Here is a 21,083-nt window from a genome sequence, read left to right as displayed (position 1 = left end):
TACTTGACTCCCAGAGAAAAAAATGTTGTTATGACTATCTATCCCAACCAGCACACAATCCCCCCCTCCTGATTTCCAGGCACTAAATATGGCAGCTTTTAAAATCCAAAAGAAAGAGTTTCAGTTATAACATTTAAAGTGTGAAAGAGAAATATTCATTGGCAACCTTCAGTCTCAAAAGACACTGGTATTGTGCTCTGGAAAGAGGTCCTAAAACAGCATCTGGTGTGACTAAACGGGCCAGTTCGAGAGTGGCAATCCCTTCCACACTGAGAGCAGATACTGTACATTCTGTCCCCTGCCCAGCCCCCAGATATTGCTGGTTCCGGGACTGCCTCTTTGCCTCAGCTTGCCAAACAAGTGTCTCTTCGAATTGAAGAAGGCCATGCTGTGTCTTTAGCCTCCAAACTGAATGATCAGAGGTCAAGGTTTCCCAGTCATTAATGCTCATTCCCAAAGCCTTTAGATCCCTCTTGTAGATATCCTTATATCGCAGCTGTGGTCTCCCTCTAATGCTCCCTCTAAGACTCTCTCTCTAAGGCTCCCTCTAAGACTCCCTCTGTGGTCTCCCTCTAATCCTGCACTAATTCTCCATACAGGAGATCTTTCGGAATCCGACCATCAGCCATTCTCACAACATGTCCAAGCCAGCGTAGACGTCGCTGTTTCAATAGTGTATACATGCTAGAAATTCCAGGACATTCCAAGACTGTGCTATTTGGAACTTTGACATGCCAGGAAATGCGAAAGATATGTCGGAGACAGCGCATATGAAAGGTGTTCAACTTTCTCCTGCCGTGCATAGAGGGTCAAAGACTCACTACAGTACAGGTGTGTGCTCAGGACACAGGCTCTATAGACCTGTTCCTTATTAAGCCATACTCTCTTTGTAAGTCTGGAGAACGTGGTAGCCGCTTTACCAATACATTTATTCAGCTCAGTATCTAAAGAGAGAGTATCGGATATAGTTGAACCGAGGTACACAAAGTCATGAACGACCTCCAGTTCTGGTGCAGAGATTGTAATACAGGGAGATAAATCCACGTCCTGACCCAAGACTTGTGTATTTTTCAGGCTGATTGTTAGCCCAAAGTCTTGGCAGGCTAAAACCTTGCTATCCTATCCTATCCATCTGCAGTCTGCTCAGCTCCGTGTCTATGACATCTGACTTACGTAAGTCATCTATTTCTTGTAAATCGTCTGAAATGATTTAGGGGGGGTCATTGTCCGAACATTCTAAGTGCCCAACTTCAGGGCTAAAGTTTCCTTATGTTTGTTGCATGGTGCAAAGTTATCAATCTGCTTGTTGGCTTTGACCTTAAATCCCATGCACCCTGTGAGGTTGGCAGACTGTGGTGGGGCAGCACCTTACTGGCTGGGGGCTGCCCTGCTTAAGACAGGCAGTAGGCGCCCAATGAGGTATGATGACCTCTCTGACCGTCGAAAGTGGGCCCTGGCGTCATGCTCTACGCCAATCGAGCAAAGACTTATAACCAGTAACTGCCACTTCCCGTGTTGTTTCAATGCTGTATGCAAAGCTGGATTGTCCTCTTCAGTGCACGAAGCCTCAGTATATTAATATGGAGGATAAACTGTTACCAAAGCAGCAGATCCCCCCTCTCCACATTGCTGGAATAGTCCAATGGAACAGCAGAGCAGATATGATTAGTTCCAGCTACATCGCAGGAGTTATCAGAACGTGATTGTACACAATCACGAACTCCTTCCAGGGCTCTGGCTCCGGATTTTGCCTCGAGGTTGACTCCTGAAGCCTTTTCCAATAGTAGATATAGCCACAAGGCAGTGGAGGTTTGTAATCAAAGTTTCCCTTCTCCTAGAAGATGGTTCTGCCATTTTATCTGCCGTTGGGGCATAAAGCTCTCTTCTGGCATCAAAAACCATTGACTACCTTCTCCTGTAACCCTGGAAAGGAGCCCTTACGAGGTGCTACCAGCCGGGCTAGCTGGATCAGGTGTTTTTTTTAAGGGAGATATTATTCCTCCAGCAATCCTCATCTCGATAGGTAAGGAATTTTTAATATGTTTTCTCGAGCAGGAGCCGAAGAGTTTCCGGTGTTGTTTTCCGTGGCGGTGTTGTTGCCGCCACCGCCATCTGCAGTATATATGAAGGATTTGGATCCAAAACAGTGGATTTGTTTCGTATTGTATTTTGTTGTGTGATTGTATCTTCTCTTTTATGTTCTTTTTGTCCTGCTTCATCATCATCATATTCATCCAAGCTCTCGGTGGCTGGGATGTTCACGACACCTGTCGAGCATCTTTTCTCCCTCAGCTTCCTTTTCTCGATCTGCCCTTTTCCTTTCCAAGCACTGGGGCCAGAGGAGTCTTTGCCCTTGGGAGCCACTTCTCCTCCTCAGGGGAAGTTGGCGCCACGCTGGTTCTGCTCCCCGGGGGCTCCGCCTCCTGCTCTGGTTCTGGCTGCCAGCTGGGGCTCCTTTGGGGTGTTTCTGGCCAGAGGAATGTAATTCCACAGCCGCAACCAGACAACTTACCTGGGGAAGCCGCAGCCTCTGTAGCCTTCTTACTAGGCAACATCAGAGGAGGGTTGTGTGGAGTCCTCCCCACCCCGCTCGGTGACTCTCCTTTGGTTGGCCAGCAACTTTTGCCAGTCCTTTTGATTAGTAAAACTCGGAAGGTCAGCAGCCACGTCGGGGCTCGTTGGGAGGGCGCCAAGGAATCGGCAGCTCCCCTGAAACATGGCCACCGGCGGCTATCGGGGCAGCGGTGCTGCCACAACCCATTTCTTGGAAGAGTGGAAGGCTAAGTTGGAGAAGATGCGGGCCAAACAAGCACCGCTGGTCAGGGTGAGTGATGGCAAAGCTGCCACCAGTGGCAGTGGTGGCCACACTGCCACAGCCACCGCACTTAATAACAATAATGGCAGCGGCGGCATGAATTGCATCTCTCTGGCCAGAAACACACCAAAGAAAGACAAATAGCATGTTTGGTAAACCATTTATCTCAATTACAGAGAGTCTACCCAATAATCGCAGTATGAAGAATTTGTGATTGATCCAAGTCAACAAGTGTATTTATATTTGAATATATATTTGAACTTGGAACTCATTAATCTTCAATGTGTCAAATGAATCATAATTAACATTAGAAACTATTTCAGCATTGTGGCCTGTTTGCTTTATAAATTTTATAAAGAAACAATTTTAAACTTACATTTTTATTTAAATTTTACAGATGAAGAAGATACCAATAAGAGCACTCCGGACAACTGAGAATTACCAGCAACTTTGAAAATGAAAGCAAATTGAGCCCTCAGAAAAGCATACAATTCTTCCCTTTCCCCAGCTGGTGAGAGACAAAGGGGAGAAAATCAAGAAGAAATTTCAAACTGGAAAAGTAGAGTATGCAGAACTCAACAATAGATTACATGAAAAGGTCAAAGGAGATTATTTTTTCCATTCAGAGAAAGAGGGAAATATCTAGAGGTGAGTGAGGAGAAAAAAGACAATTGGATAGCCACAAAAGGTAGACATTAATGCAAGCCTTGCCCTGTGAGGAAGAAAACAGTAGCTTGAATCAAAGCTCCATGCAACAAGATCACACGTATTTTTGACTCCTTCTGGAACATCAGTGGTGGAAAAGCTCCATAGATGTGCCTATTGTGGGAAAAGCATGCATAGCAAATCACAGATTATGCATAACAGAATCCATGCTGGAGGAAAGCCATAGAAATTATCCGAATGTGGAAACGATTTAGTTAGATTAGCTCCATTGTGGTTCATTAAAGGACCCACACAGGAGAGAAGCCCTATAGCTGCTCCCAATGCAGTATTCCAATCTTGTGTTACAGTAGAAGATGCCCACAGGAAAGAAATCGTATGACTGTCCTGATTGTGGGAAAAGTTTCGTTGCAAATTCCCATCTGGTGATACACCAGAGGATTCACACAGGAGAGAAACCTTTTGAATGTCCTGATTGTGGAAAACGTTTCAGTCAGAATTCCAATTTGGTTCAACACCAGAGGACTCATACAGGAGAGAAACCCTTTGAATGTCCTGATTGTGGGAAAAGTTTCATTGCAAATTCCCACCTGTTGGATCACCAGAGGACTCATACAGGGGAGAAACCCTTTGAATGTCCTGATTGTGGAAAAGGTTTCAGTCAGAATTCAAGCCTGGTGATTCATCAGAGGACTCACACAGGACAGAAACCCTTTGAATGTTCTGATTGTGGAAAACGTTTCAGTTGGAATTCCGATTTGGTTAAACACCAGAGAACTCACACAGGAGAAAAACCCTTTGAATGTACTGATTGTGAAAAAAGTTTCAGTCGGAATTCAAGCCTGCTAATTCATCAGAGGACTCACACAGGAGAAAAACCCTTTGAATGTCCTGATTGTGGGAAAAGTTTCAGTTTGAATTCCAGCTTGGTTAAACATCAGAGGACTCACACAGGGGAGAAACCCTTTGAATGTCCTGATTGTGGGAAAAGTTTCAGTCAGAATTATGACCTGGTGAAACACCAGAGAACTCACACAGGAGAGAAACCCTTTGAATGTCCTGTTTGTGGGAAACTATTCCGTCAGAATTCCAGCCTGGTGAAACACCAGAGGACTCACACAGGAGAGAAACCCTTTGAATGTTCTGATTGTGGCAAACGTTTCATTTGGAATTCTGAGCTGGTGAAACACCAGAGGACTCACACAGGAGAAAAACCCTTTGAATGTCCTGATTGTGGGAAAAGTTTCAGTCAGAATTATGACTTGGTGAACCATCAGAGGACTCACACAGGAGAAAAACCCTTTGAATGTCCTGATTGTGGGGAAAGTTTCAGTTTCCATTCCAGTTTGGTTAAACACCGGAGGACTCACACATTGGATAAACCCTTTGAATGTCCTGACTGTGGAAAAGGTTTCAGTTTCAATTCCAGTTTGGTTAACCACCAGAGGACTCACACAGGAGAAAAACCCTTTGAATGTCCTGTTTGTGGGAAACGTTTCAGTCAGAATTCCAGCCTGGTGAAACACCAGAGGACTCACACAGGGGAGAAAGCCTTTCAATGTCCCGATTGTGGGAAACGTTTCAGTCAGAATTCCAGCCTGGTGGAACACCACAGGACTCACACAGGTGAGAAACCATTTGAATGTCCTGATTGTGGGAAATGTTTCAGTCGGAATTCCAGCCTAGTGATACACCAGAGGACTCACACAGGAGAGAAACCTTTTGAATGTCCTGTTTGTGGAAAACGATTCAGTCAGAATTCCAGCCTGGTGAAACACCGCAGGACTCACACAGGGGAGAAACCCTTTGAATGTCCTGTTTGTGGGAAAAAATTCAGTGAGAATTCCAAACTGGTGAAACACCAGAGGATTCACACGAGAGAAACGATATGAATGTCTAGATTGTGAAAAAAGGTTCAGTCGGAATTCTGATCTACTGATCAGTGCTGAAATTCAATTTTTTTTACTATCGGTTCTGTGGGTGTGGCTTGGTGGGCGTGGTGTGGTGTGGCTTGGTGGGCTTGGCTTGGTGGGCGTCACAGGGGAAGGATACTGCAAGGATACTGCAAAGTATTCATTCCTACCACATTGCAGGGGGAGGATATTGCAAAATCTCCATTCCTGCCCCACTCTGGGAGCAGCCAGAGGTGGTATTTGCCTATTCTCTGAACTACTCAAAATTTCTGCTTCCGGTTCTCCAGAACCTATCAGAACCTGCTGGATTTCACCCCTGCTACTGATACACCAGAAGACTTATACAGGAGTGAAGCCACATAAGTGTCCAGATTTTGGGAAAAGTTTCAGCCTAACTTCCAACCTCGTGAGGTTGGAATTCCAACCTACACTAGAGAACTCACACAGGAGAGAAACCCTTTGAATGTCTGGATTCTGCGAAAAGTCACCATTTCAACCATACAAATGACCTATAAGTAATGTAGGTTTACACACAGGAGAAAAAGTCAAGGAAATCCACATTAGGCAAAAGGTGATGAGTTTAGAGAAGGCTTAAATTTCATTTTTGATTTGTCATTGGAAGTGTAGATGAGAAATTGACTATTTAAGTTCCGTCCTGATTCATTTTACTGAAATATATCTCAGAAGTAGTCCTGTGATTGGAGAGAAAAAATGGTAAATATTAATTTGATAAAGGTGTACTGTCTGGTGTTTTGTGTGTGTGTGTGTGTGTGTGTGTGTGTGTGTGTGTGTGTTATCAAGCAATTCCCTCTCCACAGGATCCCTCCAAGCCTTTCCCTCTCCCACAGGGTCCCTATAGGCATTTCCCTTCTCCCCAGGGTCTCCACAAGCCTTTTCCCCACCCACAGGGTCCCCAAAGGCTTTTTCCCTCTCCTGCTCTGTCCCCGCAGTCCTTAGGCCTGACTCCCACCCCACCAGGCCTCACAGCTTCCTCCTCTCCTTTGAAGATCTCTGACCATCAAGTTGGTGAAGAAGGCCAGGACACGCATCCCAGGGCCGGATGGCTATGTCCTGGATGCAGCCGTTATTTTCAGTGTGCCCGGGATTCAACCCTGGGCCATGTGATGGACTTGTGGAAGCAGCTGCCATTTTGTCACACCTCCCTCAGGGCCAAAATGGCGGCTGCTTCTGAGTCATTGTTGTGTGGGAGAGGGAGAAAATGCTCTGTTTCGCTTCCTTAACACTGTGCAAACTGCATTATGGGATTGTGGGTGCAGTAAAAATCATGGCTGCCTCCAGGAGGAATATTGAGTTGAGGAGAAAAGGGATTGTGGCTTTCATGACAGGATCTAAAAGTTTTATTAGCAACTCCTGCTGTGATCTCATTTTCTTGGAGGTGCCTGCTTGTTTCCCTTAGATGGCTGCTGGGGGATAGCAGCACTCTGACATTTCTATTGTATCCCCTTTGGTGGTGGCGATATGAGGAACAAGTTGAACAGTGGAAAATCTTTCATTTTTAATAATGCATTGTGTAATGTAAGGACTATCAATATTTTTTGGCAAGGAAAAAATTGGGCAGCATCAGTGTTGCTATGAATGTTAGGGCAAGGCAAGGCAAGGCACTCAGAATGGCCTCAAACTGCCAGATGTACAGGGAATAAGTTTAATAATAAAATTATAACACAAAGCCGTTTTCTCAACAATTCTTCAGTGGGGAGTTCTCCACACATACATTGGGTTTCTACCACTCTACAATTGTTAATCTACATGAAATCTGTCTCTTTTGCATTCTGCACCTCTATAACCAATCTGTCTTCTTCAGCTTCATTTCCCTCCACATTATAAATTTAAATTTTCAGTTTCACTAGTACCTCAGTCCAGCCACTCTGCCTCTGATGTGAGCTGTAATTAGGCTTCTGCCTCTTAATTTGTTGCATTGCTATTTACCTCAGTCCTAAATTCTATGAAAGAATGACATTTCATTATGCAGAGTTAAAAAATTAGAATGGCTAAACTGGATCTGTTTTGATTGGCATTCTTAGATTCAGGTCTTCTCCAGGATTGCTAGAGGTCAAAATTAGGACATTTCAAACTGGACAACTAAAGTTTCCCTTGTAACTTTACAAATATTTCTTTTGAAACATTTCTTCTACCATATACAATCAACCCCTCTTTTTTAGACCCCGTTTTCTAGGCCCTGCTGCATATTGTTCTCTCTCTCTGACCTAATGGAGACTTCCATGCAGGCAGATTTACAGAAGCACATGGCATTTTTTCAGATATAAAATTTCCTCCAGGAATGAATTGGCGCTGTGGGTGCTCTTGGATGCAGCCCTGGCCAGCAGGAATGAAGCTGGCTCCCTTGGAGTGTCTGGCTTCATGGTGCTGCCGTATCCTAAATTCTTGGGCACTGCAGGAAATCAGTCAAAGTTTTGGGATTGTGGGAAAGACCCTACACGTGGAAGAATGGAATATTTTGGGGAATATTAAGAGGCAGAATATATTCCCCCAAAGGAGAAATGGAGAAACAGGCTTTTAAAGAAAGAAAGCAGTCTTTCTTAATAGACCCCAGCAGATATTTTGTATTCATTAAGAAAGACTGGGCCAGCCAATTCACAACTTAACAGACTTTCATCTCCAGCGATGGCATTAACATTTACATTCTCCACCACCCAAATTCTAAGAACAGGAGTTTGTAGAGATTCTCAGTCATCCAGATCATGGTTGTCCCAAAGGTACTGTTTCAGGTGGCAACTGGACTTCCTTGTTTTGTTTGTTTTTTCTTTTGAAGATGTTTTGCTTCTCATCCAAGAAGCTTCTTCAGTTCTGACAGGATTCCATTCCCCACTATCCTGTCACAGATGAAGAAGCTTCTTCGATGAGAAGGGAAACATCTTCAAAAGAAAACAAAGAAGGAACTCCAATTGCCTTCTGAAAAAGCACCTTTGGGACATCTAAGAACAGGATATAATAGGATTAACCTACCACCATTAGAATAGCAAAACAGAGCTCACTACATTATACAACTCCAGCAGCATCACAGAAACTAATAAAGATCCATCCACTCATTCAGCCAGTCGGTCAGCTGCCCTGGAACCACAGGCTGGTTCTGCTCATCAATAAACTGACCTCCTTTCTTAAACAGCCTCCATTTATTCCCAGCTTGGAAGTGGACCTGCATTTTTCTTCTAATAGGATGTAGAGCAGTTTTGATCTCCACTGAAAGTCACACCAAAAAAAGATCAGGAATCTCTAGATCAGCTTTTTACAAAGAAGCACCCTCCAAGGGTTTTGCCTAAGGTGTCTGCCTCGGAATAATCAAGATGGAAATTTACCTCCTCTGGAAATTGGGAAGGTTGTTCAGAGAAATTCTTTAGGCTGTGCAAGAATGAGATAAAAAGATGCTACAGGTAATCCTTGACATACAACCACAATTGAGCTGGGCTGACACAGAAAGGGGGGGGGGAGCCTATTCTGCAAAGCTCCTGATAGTAGGAAGACAAGGACCAGAAGGAGACATATCAGAAAGGGATCCAACTTAGAATCAGGGAGAAACTTCCTGTCAGTCGGAACAATTGATCAGTGGAATGGCTTGGCTCCAGAAGTTGTGGGTGCTCCATCACCCGTGTTTTTTAAGAGGGGACTGGAGAGCCATTTGTCCGGAACAATATAGGGTTCCCTGCATGGAGAATTGGTCCCTTCCAACTCTTATTCTGTAATTCTTTAATAACTTTATAAACGTTTAGGGCTCAGCCTGTAGCTAATCTTCCCAAGTTAAGTAGGGTCACGTTTCACTAGTTCACTCGCATCGACTGCCAGGAGTGGAAACTGACTTGATGGCGTGGAATCGGAGAAAACGTCTCGCAAACGCCTTCACAGGTAGAGACGGGACGAGCCTGTTTTACCGCCTCCTATCGGGAGGTGGCGGTCAGATGGGCAACATCGGCGCCTAGGAAGCCGTCGCTACAGAGGCATCTGGGGCTGAGCCTTAAGGAGTTAAAACCATCAAGTACTGCATTGCTAGAGGGGAGGGGAGGGAAGGGCTGGATCTACCGGATCGCTCACGGGAGGAAGGTGGTGCGCCGAGTGGCTTCTCTGCTCTTCCAAGAGCCGAAGCAGCAGCTGGTGGGTGAGTGGAGGGCAGGTCGGAGGAGAGGCTGGGAGCAGGAAAGGCTGCTTGATTTCCTCCGCTGCGTGGAAGCAGAGAAGCAACCGGAACATAGAATAGAATATAGAAAAACGGAGTTGGATGGGACCTTGGCGGTCATGACTAGATCTACCCAATTCCTACAACTGTTCTTCATATGTTTTCGCCTCAAGCCCCCAGTCATGTTTGTTGCTCTTTCATTTCATCTTTAGGCATCATTTTATCAATTAAAGCCCCCACATCTCTAAAATTAACACGGAAGGTTTGACTGTAACCATTTTGGGTTTTGGGACAGCTTTCAGGCAGAAAACATGGATTTTCCACATATATACATACTTGTAGGAGTGTCTATTTGTACTTCTCTCTGTATGCATCTATCTAAATTGTATAATCCATTCCCAGGACTTCTAGATATATTTCATAATAACCCTTTGCAGTGTTAAGAATTTGTTTTTAACCAAATATTTTATTAATTCATCAAAATGTAAAATACGGAAGTACAAAGAAGAAATAAAAATAATGGAAAAATGGAGGAAGAGAGGAAAGTGTAGGGGAAAGGGGAAAGGAAAAAGAAAAGCATTGTCTTCTGACTCTCTTGGTGCAGTAGAATAATAATATAAAACCTCAACTGTTTACTTTTATCTGATAATATGAACTAGCTACTTGTATAACAACAAACGTATTTAATCAACAAAACCCAAAATCAAACTTTCATTTTTTTCTATCTCAGGAACAAAGTCCAAAAGCGGTTTCCTTAATCCTGTTCTTTTCTTTAATCAAAGCAGTCAATTTAACCATCTCTGCTAACCATCAGATTTTGCAGCCATTCATCCATTGTGGGAATGAAAATATCCTTCCATTTTTGTGCATATAGCATTCTTGATGCCAACAACACATATAACATCGAAGTTTTTTCAATTTCTTTATCTAAAAGAAAACTTTCTGGTTTTATCATTATTTTCTCTATAAGAATCTTCTGTATTAAGATGTGAATCTTAATACAATATTTCTTTGTCACATGTCCACCATAAATGATAACATCTCTTATTTACATTTCCAACATTCAAGGTGCCTTATACATTCTTGAGAATTTCTTCAACGCTAGATACCAATATCATAAAACCATTTGGTATAGAGCTTCCTACCTGAGCAGGAGGTAGGACTAGAAGACCTCCAAGGTCCCTTCCAACTCTGTAATTCTGTTACATTCTTCCAGTGTTCAAGCATTATATTAAATCCAAAGTTCTTTGCCCACTGAATCATACAATGCTTTACATACTCATTCTGCAAGTTAAGTGTCAGGGTTCGAAGTAACACCCTCAACTAATGAAGATTCCAAGGCAGGCAATTCCTCAAAGTTCCAATTTATTGAAGATGTCATATTGGCACATCTGGGAAAAACCAAATCTGAACACTTCTGGTTTTTGCCACCCAAAATTAAGTCATAATTCCATCCCCTGCACCCACATGTCCATCACACGATCCAATCACTCCACCTTCCCAACTGGAGACATCCCCCATCAGGCCTATCCAGGTGGAGGCTGAACATCCTTGACTCCCAGAGAAAAGAATGTTGTTATGGCTATCTATCTCAACCAGCACACAATCCCCCCTCTGATTTCCAGGCACTAAATGTGGCAGCCGTTAAAATCCAAAAGAAAAGATGTGTCCCAGGGCTGATATTCAATTTCAATAGCAGCTTATAAACCTTAGCAGTAATATTTTCAACAATTTATTTCCAAACATCCTTCTGAATCCAAATGCTCTTTAGATTTGAGGATAGGGTCACAATAATTGAACGATATTATTTGACCATAAATCTACCAATCTAGCCTCGCCACCATTTCTTTTCTAAAAAAACTTCCTGGGGTGACATCCCAAAAAGGAAGGCACGTCTAACAAAGTGATGATTAAAATCAACATTTGGTTTAACCGTATCATACCATAAAGAGCTGTGCCATCAAAACCTTTATTCATGACTGTCAAGCTCAAGGAACCTCTTATTTTGGAGAGTCACTCACTCTTTTTGTCAGAAAACAACAGGCATGAAAGTACAATTTCAAATTTGGCAAACTCAAACGTCTTTCCTTAGTACCTTACAATAATTTATGTTTAATTTTTGATTGTTCCCTTGCCATATAAACGTAGAGATGTCCATCTGCCATATTTTCAGTTATAACACTTAAAGTATGAAAGAGAAATAGCATGTTTGGTAAAACATTTATCTGAATTACAAAGATTCTACCCAATAATTGCAGTATGAAGAATTTGTGATTGATCCAAGTCAAGAAGTGTATTTCATGATTGAATGTATATTTGAACTTGGATCTCAGTAATCTGCAATGTGTCAAAAGAATCATAATTAACATTAGAAGCTATTCCAGCATTGTGGCATGTTTGCTTTTTACTTGTAATGTATACTTTTTTCACATCTTCTGCAACCATTATATAAAGAAACAATTTTAAACTTGCACTTTTATTTAAATCTTACAGATGAAGAGGATACCAATAAGAGCGCTCTGGACAACTGAGAATAACCAGCAACTTTGAAAATGAAAGCAAATTGAGCCCTCAGAAAAGCACACAATTCTCTTTTCCCAGCTGGTAAGAGACAAAGGGGAGAAAATCAAGAAGAGATTTCAAACTGGAAAAAGTAGAGTATGCAGAACTCAACAGTAGATTACATGAAAATTATTTTTTTCCATGCAGAAAAAGAGGGAAATACCTAGAAGGAGGGGAAAACCCTTTGAATTTGCTGATTGTGGGGAAACTTTCAGTCAGAATTCCAACGTGGTGGTACACTAGAGGATGCACACAGGAAAGAAATCATACAACTGTCCTGATTGTGGAAAACGTTTCAGTTTGAATTCCCATTTGGTTCAACACCAGAGGACTCACACAGGAGAGAAACCCTTTGAATGTCCTGATTGTGGGAAAAGTTTCAGTCAGAAGTCCAGCTTGGTGGTACACCAGAGGACTCACACAGGAGAGAAACCCTTTGAATGTCCTGTTTGTGGGAAACGATTCAGTCGGAATTCCAGCCTGGTGAAACACCAGAGAACTCACAAAGGGGAGAAACCCTTTGAATGTCCTGATTGTGGGAAAGGTTTCAGTCAGAATTCAAGCCTGGTGATTCATCAGAGGACTCACACAGGAGAGAAACCCTTTCAATGTTCTGATTGTGGCAAAGATTTCAGTTTGAATTCCAATTTGGTTCAACACCAGAGGACTCACACAGGAGAGAAACCCTTTGAATGTTCTGATTGTGGAAAACGTTTCAGTTGGAATTCCGCTTTGGTTAAACACCAGAGAACTCACACAGGAGAAAAACCCTTTGAATGTACTGATTGCGAAAAAAGTTTCAGTCGGAAATCAAGCCTGCTGATTCATCAGAGGACTCACACAGGAGAAAAACCCTTTGAATGTCCTGATTGTGGGAAAAGTTTCAGTTTGAATTCCAGCTTGGTTAAACATCAGAGGACTCACACAGGGGAGAAACCCTTTGAATGTCCTGATTGTGGGAAAAGTTTCAGTCAGAATAATGACCTGGTGAAACACCAGAGGACTCACACAGGAGAAAAACCCTTTGAATGTCCTGAGTGTGGGAAAAGTTTCAGTCGGAATTCCATCCTGGTGGAACACCAGAGGACACACACAGGAGAGAAACCATTTGAATGTCCTGATTGTGGCATACGTTTCAGTTGTAATTCCAGTTTGGTTAAACATCAGAGGACTCACACAGGGGAGAAACCCTTTGAATGTCCTGATTGTGGGAAAAGTTTCAGTCAGAATTATGACCTGGTGACACACCAGAGGACTCACACAGGAGAAAAACCCTTTGAATGTCCTGATTGTGGGAAAGGTTTCAGTCGGAATTCCATTCTGGTGAAGCACCAGAGGACACACACAGGAGAGAAACCATTTGAATGTTCTGATTGTGGCAAACGTTTCAGTTGGAATTCCAGTTTGGTTAAACATCAGAGGACTCACACAGGGGAGAAACCCTTTGAATGTCCTGTTTGTGGGAAACGATTCAGTCAGAATTACATCCTGGTGGAACACCAGAGGACACACACAGGAGAGAAACCCTTTGAATGTTCTGATTGTGGCAAACGTTTCAGTTGGAATTCCAATTTGGTTCAACACCAGAGGACTCACACAGGAGAGAAACCCTTTGAATGTCCTGATTGTGGGAAAAGTTTCAGTCAGAATTCAAGCCTGGTGATTCATCAGAGGACTCACACAGGAGAGAAACCCTTTGAATGTCCTGATTGTGGGAAAGGTTTCAGTCAGAATTCAAGCCTGGTGATTCATCAGAGGACTCACACAGGAGAGAAACCCTTTGAATGTCCTGATTGTGGGAAAAGTTTCATTGGAAATTCCCACCTGTTGGATCACCAGAGGACTCACACAGGAGAAAAACCCTTTGAATGTCCTGATTGTGGGAAAGGTTTCAGTCAGAATTCAAGCCTGGTGATTCATCAGAGGACTCACACAGGAGAGAAACCCTTTGAATGTTCTGATTGTGGAAAACGTTTCAGTTGGAATTCCAATTTGGTTAAACACCAGAGAACTCACACAGGAGAAAAACCCTTTGAATGTACTGATTGTGAAAAAAGTTTCAGTCGGAATTCAAGCCTGCTGATTCATCAGAGGACTCACACAGAAGAAAAACCCTTTGAATGTCCTGATTGTAGGAAAAGTTTCAGTTTGAATTCTAGCTTGGTTAAACATCAGAGGAGTCACACAGGGGAGAAACTGTTTGAATGTCCTGATTGTGGGAAAAGTTTCAGTCGGAATTCCATCCTGGTGAAACACCAGAGGACACACACAGGAGAAAAACCATTTGAATGTTCTGATTGTGGCAAACGTTTCAGCTGTAATTCCAGTTTGGTGAAACACCAGAGGACTCACACAGGGCAGAAACCCTTTGAATGTCCTGATTGTGGGAAAAGTTTCAGTCAAAATTCCAGCCTGGTGAAACACCAGAGGACTCACACAGGAGAGAAACCCTTTGAATGTCCTGATTGTGGGAAACGTTTTAGTCAGAATTCCTACCTGGTGATACACCAGAGATCTCATACAGGAGAGAAACCCTTTGAATGTCCTGATTGTGGGAAAAGTTTCAGTCAGAATTCAAGCCTGGTGATTCATCAGAGGACTCACACAGGAGAGAAACCCTTTGAATGTTCTGATTGTGGCAAACATTTCAGTTTGAATTCCAATTTGGTTCAACACCAGAGGACTCACACAGGAGAGAAACCCTTTGAATGTTCTCATTGTGGCAAACATTTCAGTTTGAATTCCCATTTGGTTCAACATCAGAGGACTCACACAGGAGAGAAACCCTTTGAATGTCCTGATTGTGGGAAAAGTTTCATTGCAAATTTCCACCTGTTGGATCACCAGAGGACTCACACAGGAGAAAAACCCTTTGAATGTCCTGATTGTGGGAAAGGTTTCAGTCAGAATTCAAGCCTGGTGATTCATCAGAGGACTCACACAGGAGAGAAACCCTTTGAATGTTCTGATTGTGGGAAAAGTTTCAGTCAGAATTCCAACCTGGCAAAACACCAAAGGACTCACACAGGAGAGAAACCCTTTGAATGTCCTGATTGTGGCAAACATTTCAGTTTGAATTCCCATTTGGTTCAACACCAGAGGACTCACACAGGAGCGAAACCCTTTGAATGTCCTGATTGTGGGAAAAGTTTCAGTCAGAAGTCCAGCTTGGTGGTACACCAGAGGACTCACACAGGAGAGAAACCCTTTGAATGTCCTGTTTGTGGGAAACGATTCAGTCAGAATTCCAGCCTGGTGAAACACCAGAGGACTCACAAAAGGGGGAAACTCTTTGATCGTCCTGATTGTAGGAAAAGTTTCTGTCATAGGTCCAGCCTGTTGATACATCAAAGGACTCACACAGGGGAGAAACCCTTTGAATGTCCGGTTTGTGGGAAAAAATTCAGTGAGAATTCCAAACTGGTGAAACACCAGAGGACTCACACGAGAGAAACAATATGAATGTCCAGATTGTGGAAAGTTTCAGTCGGAATTCTGATCTACTGATACACCAGAGGAGTTATACAGGAGTGAAGCCATACGAGTGACCAGAGTGTGTGAAAAGTTTCACTTACTGTTCTGACCTGGTGAAACACCAGAGGGCTCACACAGGAGAAAAACCATATGGATGTCCACACTGTGGGAAAAAATTCAGTCAGAATTTCAACCTGGTGTGACACTAGAGGATGCACACAGGAAAGAAATCATATTACTGTCCTGATTGTGGGAAACGTTTCATTGCAAATTCCCACCTTGTGATACACCAGAGGACTCACACGGGAGAGAAACCCTTTGAATGTCCTGATTGTGGGAAAGATTTCACTCAGAATTATACAGGAGAGAAACCATACAAATTACCTTTAAGTAATGTAGCTTTACACATAGAATAGAATAGAATTTTTATTGGCCAAGTGGGATTGGACAGACAAGGAATTTGTCTTGGTGCATATGCTCTCAGTGCACATAAAAGATACGTTCATCAAGAATCATAAGGTACAGCAGTTAATGATAGTTATAGGGTACAAATAAGCAATCAATTATCAGTTCCTCAGGATAATTGCAAACCCTTGAGCTCCCAACGAAAAGGCTGCAAATTAAGTTCTGGCAAGCAGTCTTTGTTGCATGAAACACAATGAGCAAAATCTCCAGAAAAAGGACTGTTGTCTCCTAGAACAACCACTCCCCTTTCCTTCTATTTATTCCCAGGGAGGAGCCATTCAGCATTTGCTTCCTGAGTGGACTCCTTGTCCTCCTTTTTTCACCTCTCCTAACTGCTCTGTGCATATGTGCATCTGGAACAGGCCTCCCCTGGCAGCTGGGGGGCCACAACAAGGAGCCACAGGAAATCGTTTATAGAGGCAGAATATTATATTTCCCAAAAGGAGAAATGGAGAAACAGGCTTTTAAAGAAAGAAAGCAGTCTTTCTTAATAGCCCCCAGCAGATAGTTTGTGTTCATTAAGAAAGACCTTCATCTCCAGTGATAGGATTAACATTTACGTTCTGTACCACCCAAATTCTTTCCCCCCCCCCCAAGTTTTTTATTTTTTATTTTTTTACAAACATATTGTTATGTGAACAGTGTGACACCGGAGCGTCTTACATTTTGGTACAAATAAAACAATATTCTTCATATTTAATACAGTTGACAATCTTATATAGTTTTAGTAATAATACACCTATTTTGTTCAATTATAATCTTTCATTATTTGATTATTCGATATTTCAGTATGTTATTTTTATGCCAATCTCCATATACTAAATGTCACTCCTTTTACTACAAATAAAATATTAATAATCATATTTGTTGTATTTAAGACTTATATAGTTCTAATAGTAATACACACATTTATATTAAATTATAATCTCATTTTTAGTTATGCCACTGTTATATTTAAAAATATTCCCTTTCTAGTCACATTTTACTACAAATAAAATAATATCATATTTACGTTTGACGTTACATAATTCTAATAATACACATGTTTTTGTTAAATTCTAATCTTTCCTTATTAAGTTGTTCAATATTTTAGTATGTTGTTTTTATGCTGATCAAATTCTGAATATCATTCCTTTTACTACAAATAGAATGTTGGTAATCATATTTGTTACATTTAACAAACTTATATAATTCTACTAATAATACATATATTTAGGTTAAGTTATAATCTTCTATTGTTTGATTCTTCAATATTTCAATATGTTATTTTTATACCCATCACCATATTATTCAAACATATTCAAGATTAACCGTCATTAATGTTATTATCACACTTAGATCTCCAAGAGCCAAGTCTTTCCAGGATTTTGGGAATATGTTGTACCTTCCTTTGGCAGCAGGTGGCAATCTTAAATCAGATTTCAATATTAACCATTTTTATCCAATTTTACTGGAATACTCCAAAATATAAATATGGTTAGCTTTTTATGTAAATAACTCCAGCATTTTAAAATGCCTATCCAAAACCAACGCCTGTCCAATTTGAAAATCCAACTTTCTGTATTTTTAGCAAATTTTCTGTTTTCTTACCTTTGATTCTTTTTCCTTCCATTTTAAAGTTTTACTCAAGGTGTTAAGTCGCAGCCATTTTAAAAATAATTATGAGTCTCTCTTTTCCTGGATATTCTTTTGGAGTTACACATTAAATAAAAAGGATTCTTCTCACCCAGTTCCATACAGTGTTCACCAATTCCGCTCCAATTAGGATTAGAAGGCTAATCCTACCTTTGTTGGATTTTGGGTGAGGGCATTTGCTTATGAATAGACCTAGCTATCTCTTAAGTGCAGACATCTGCTGTGGGCTATTGAGGAGGGTGGGGGCTATTAAGAGTGAGTTTGTTTCCTGCCTAAAAAAACATGTTTCTCCATTTCTCATCCAGGGAAATATATCACAGGCGTTCCTTTCCAGGCAAATCAAACTCGGAAACAAGGTTACTTGCTGCAGGTTTTAATGCCGCCGCAGTCCAGCAGGACTGAGTTTGACAGATACAAAGTCAGCGCTGGGAGCTACTGCCAGCGTTGTAAATAGCTCTGAATTAACATAGGCATGCCCACGGCCCAGTCCACCCCCATAGCCAGCATCCGGCTGTGTTTATTCCTCCTCCTGAGTCTCCCTGGCTATCATGGCGCAGGCGCAGCCATTAGGAACCACAGAAGCTACGAAATGGCGATTCACAGTCCTCCGCCCTTCCACTGTTCCACCATCAGCACCACTCAGCTGATGGAAAAGGACCTGCTGGCCAAAGGAGCAAGAAGCCGTTGGGAGCACCTGGGACGTCAGGTGCTGAAGCCACGCCACTCCCGCAGCCGTCACGCCGCCCCCGGCAGCCATTCCCCCATACCCCCCAGGTATGGCAAGCCAGGGCTTGACAACATAATATTCTGCCTTTTTAATATTTCCTAAAATATTTCATTCTTCTAGGAGAGGGGTGGGTGCTAACTTCTGTAAGAAGAAATATCCTTCTGGGTTCAGCTCCAAGTGGTGAAAGACACTGGAAACATGGAGACTGCTTGGAAAGATGTTTTGAGTTTCTGCCTCTGGCCTATTGACAAAAGGGGGGCAGGCAGGAAGGTGGGAGTTGCTTTGTCTTTAAAACATGCTTCTCCATTTCTCATCCAGGGAAACATAATATTCTGCCTTTTTAATATTTCCCAAAATATTTCATTCCTCTAGGAAAGGGGTGGGTGCTAACTTCCTACACTTCCTACACCTATAAACATCCATCCACTCATTCAGCCAGTCGGTCAGCTGTCTGGAACCACAGGCTGGTTCAGCTTATCAATAAACAGACTTCGTTGCTTAAACAGCCTCCATTTTATTCCCAGCTTGGAACTGGACCTGGATTTTTCTTCTAACAGGATGTAGAGCATTTTTGATCTTCACTGAGAGTCACACCAAAAAGGGATCAGGAATCTCTAGATCAGCTTTTTACAAAGTAACACCCTCCAAGGGTTTTACCCAAGGTGCCTGCCTCGGAATAATCAAGGTGGAAATGTAGCTCCTCTGGAAATTGAGGAGGTTGCTCAGAGCAATTCTTTAGGCTCTGCAAGAATGAAGATGAAAAGATATGTAGGAAGTTAGCACCCACCCCTCTCCTAGAAGACTGAAATATTTCAGGAAATATTAAAAAAGCAGAATATTATATTTCCCTGAATGACAAATGGAGAAACATGTTTTTAAGCAGGAAATGGACTCACTATTAATAGCCCCTATCATCCTCACTTAAGAGATAAAGAGATTGCTAGGTCTATTCATAGGCAAATGCTCTCACCCAAGCTCCAACAAAGGTAGGATTAGCCCTCTACCCATCTAGCAACAGAACTGTCCACATGGCAGCTGGGAAGATTACATCACACAGCAAGGCTCAACCAAGCATGGGACTCAGGACAGCCTACAGATTGCCCCTGCATGGCCCCATGGGAGTCATGCAACCAATCAGCAAGCTCAAATTCAAAAGCCCAGAGAGAGTATAAAACTCAGGCACTCTCAGCATCTCTTCCCTTTTTTTTCTTCACCCAACATCTTCAAGGCATGTGATCCTGTCCACCATTAACCTTCTTTCCAAGCAACTTCCATGAATCCAGTGTCTTTTTCCCCAGTTGGAACTGAACCCAGAAAGATATTTCTTCCAACAGATGCTGCAGGTAATCCTCGACATACAACCACAATTGAGCTGGGTTGACACAGAAAGGGGGGGGGGGGTATTCTTCAAAGCTCCTGAGAGTAGGACGAGAAGGACCAGAGGGAGACATATCAGAAAGGGATCCAACCTAGAATTAAAGAGCAACTTCCTGTCAGTCGGAACAATTGATCAGTGGAATGGTTTGGCTCCAGAAGTTGTGGGTGCTCCATCACCCGTGTTTTTTAAGAGGCGACTGGAGAGCCATTTGTCCGGAACAGTATAGGGTTCCCTGCATGGAGAATTGGTCCCTTCCAACTCTTATTCTGTAATTCTTTAATAACTTTATGAACGTTTAGGGCTCAGCCTGTAGCTAATCTTCCCAAGTTAAGTAGGGTCACGTTTCATTATTTCACTCGCATCGGCTGCCAGGAGTGGAAACTGACTTGGTGGCGTGGAATCGGAGAAAACGTCTTGCAAACGCCTTCACAGGTAGAGACGGGACGAGCCTGTTTTACCGCCTCCTATCGGGAGATGGCGGTCAGATGGGCAACATCGGCGCCTAGGAAGCCGTCGCTACAGTAAAGAGGCATCTGGGGCTGAGCCTTAAGGAGTTAAAACCATCAAGTACTGCATTGCTAGAGGGGAGGGGAGGGAAGGGCTGGATCTACCGGATCGCTCACGGGAGGAAGGTGGTGCGCCGAGTGGCTTCTCTGCGCTTCCAAGAGCCGAAGCAGCAGCTGGTGGGTGAGTGGAGGGCAGGTCGGAGGAGAGGCTGGGAGCAGGAAAGGCTGCTTGATTTCCTCCGCTGCGTGGAAGCAGAGAAGCAACCGGAACATAGAATAGAATATAGAAAAACAGAGTTGGATGGGACCTTGGCGGTCATGTAGTCCAACCCTCTGCTCAAGCAAGAGAACTTGGACCATTTCAGACAAATGGCCGTCCAGTATCTTCTTCAGAGCCTCCAGTGAGAATCACCCACAATTTGGGCAGGGAAGCCCTTCCTTCCACTGGTCGCTGTCAGGAAATTTCTTCTGGTTTCTAAGATGCTTCTCTCCTTCATTGCTTTCCATCCATTACTTCTTGCCTTGCCTTCTGGTGCTTTGGAGAAGAAGTTAATCTTCTCTTCTTTGTGGCAGCACCTCAAGTATTGGAACATGTCACCTCTAATCCTTCTTTTCACCAGACTAGACCTACCCAATTCCTACAACTGTTCTTCACATGTTTTCGCCTCAAGCCCCCAGTCATGTTGGTTGCTCTTTCATTTCTTCTCTTCAAATGAACCTTCCTGTTCAGTATTAAGTCCAGTATAGTCTAATTATCTCCTTTATCTTTTGCATGACAGAGTTGTCATGTTCCTCAGG

The 21,083-nt window shown here is 42.7% G+C and overlaps 1 protein-coding gene across 1 annotated transcript in view; it reads left to right on the top strand.

Annotated features, from left to right (window-relative positions):
• Positions 1-21,083, top strand: part of LOC139310035 (zinc finger protein 208-like) — a 38,515-nt gene that overhangs the window by 9,886 nt on the left and 7,546 nt on the right. The window contains exons 3-7 of the mRNA XM_070934206.1: positions 3,882-5,359; positions 5,679-5,797; positions 6,342-6,413; positions 12,344-13,316; positions 13,401-15,398. Of these exons, the coding sequence (XP_070790307.1) occupies positions 3,882-5,359; positions 5,679-5,797; positions 6,342-6,413; positions 12,344-13,316; positions 13,401-15,398 (4,640 nt within the window). The remainder of the gene's footprint in view (positions 1-3,881; positions 5,360-5,678; positions 5,798-6,341; positions 6,414-12,343; positions 13,317-13,400; positions 15,399-21,083) is intronic.

Source organism: Pituophis catenifer, unplaced genomic scaffold (genome assembly GCF_029215685.1).
Source record: "Pituophis catenifer annectens isolate HBS135680 unplaced genomic scaffold, rPitCat1.0.hap2 SCAF_2, whole genome shotgun sequence".
NCBI lineage: Eukaryota > Metazoa > Chordata > Lepidosauria > Squamata > Colubridae > Pituophis > Pituophis catenifer.
Note: the sequence above shows the minus strand (reverse complement) of the source record. Positions and strands in the feature narration are given on the sequence as shown.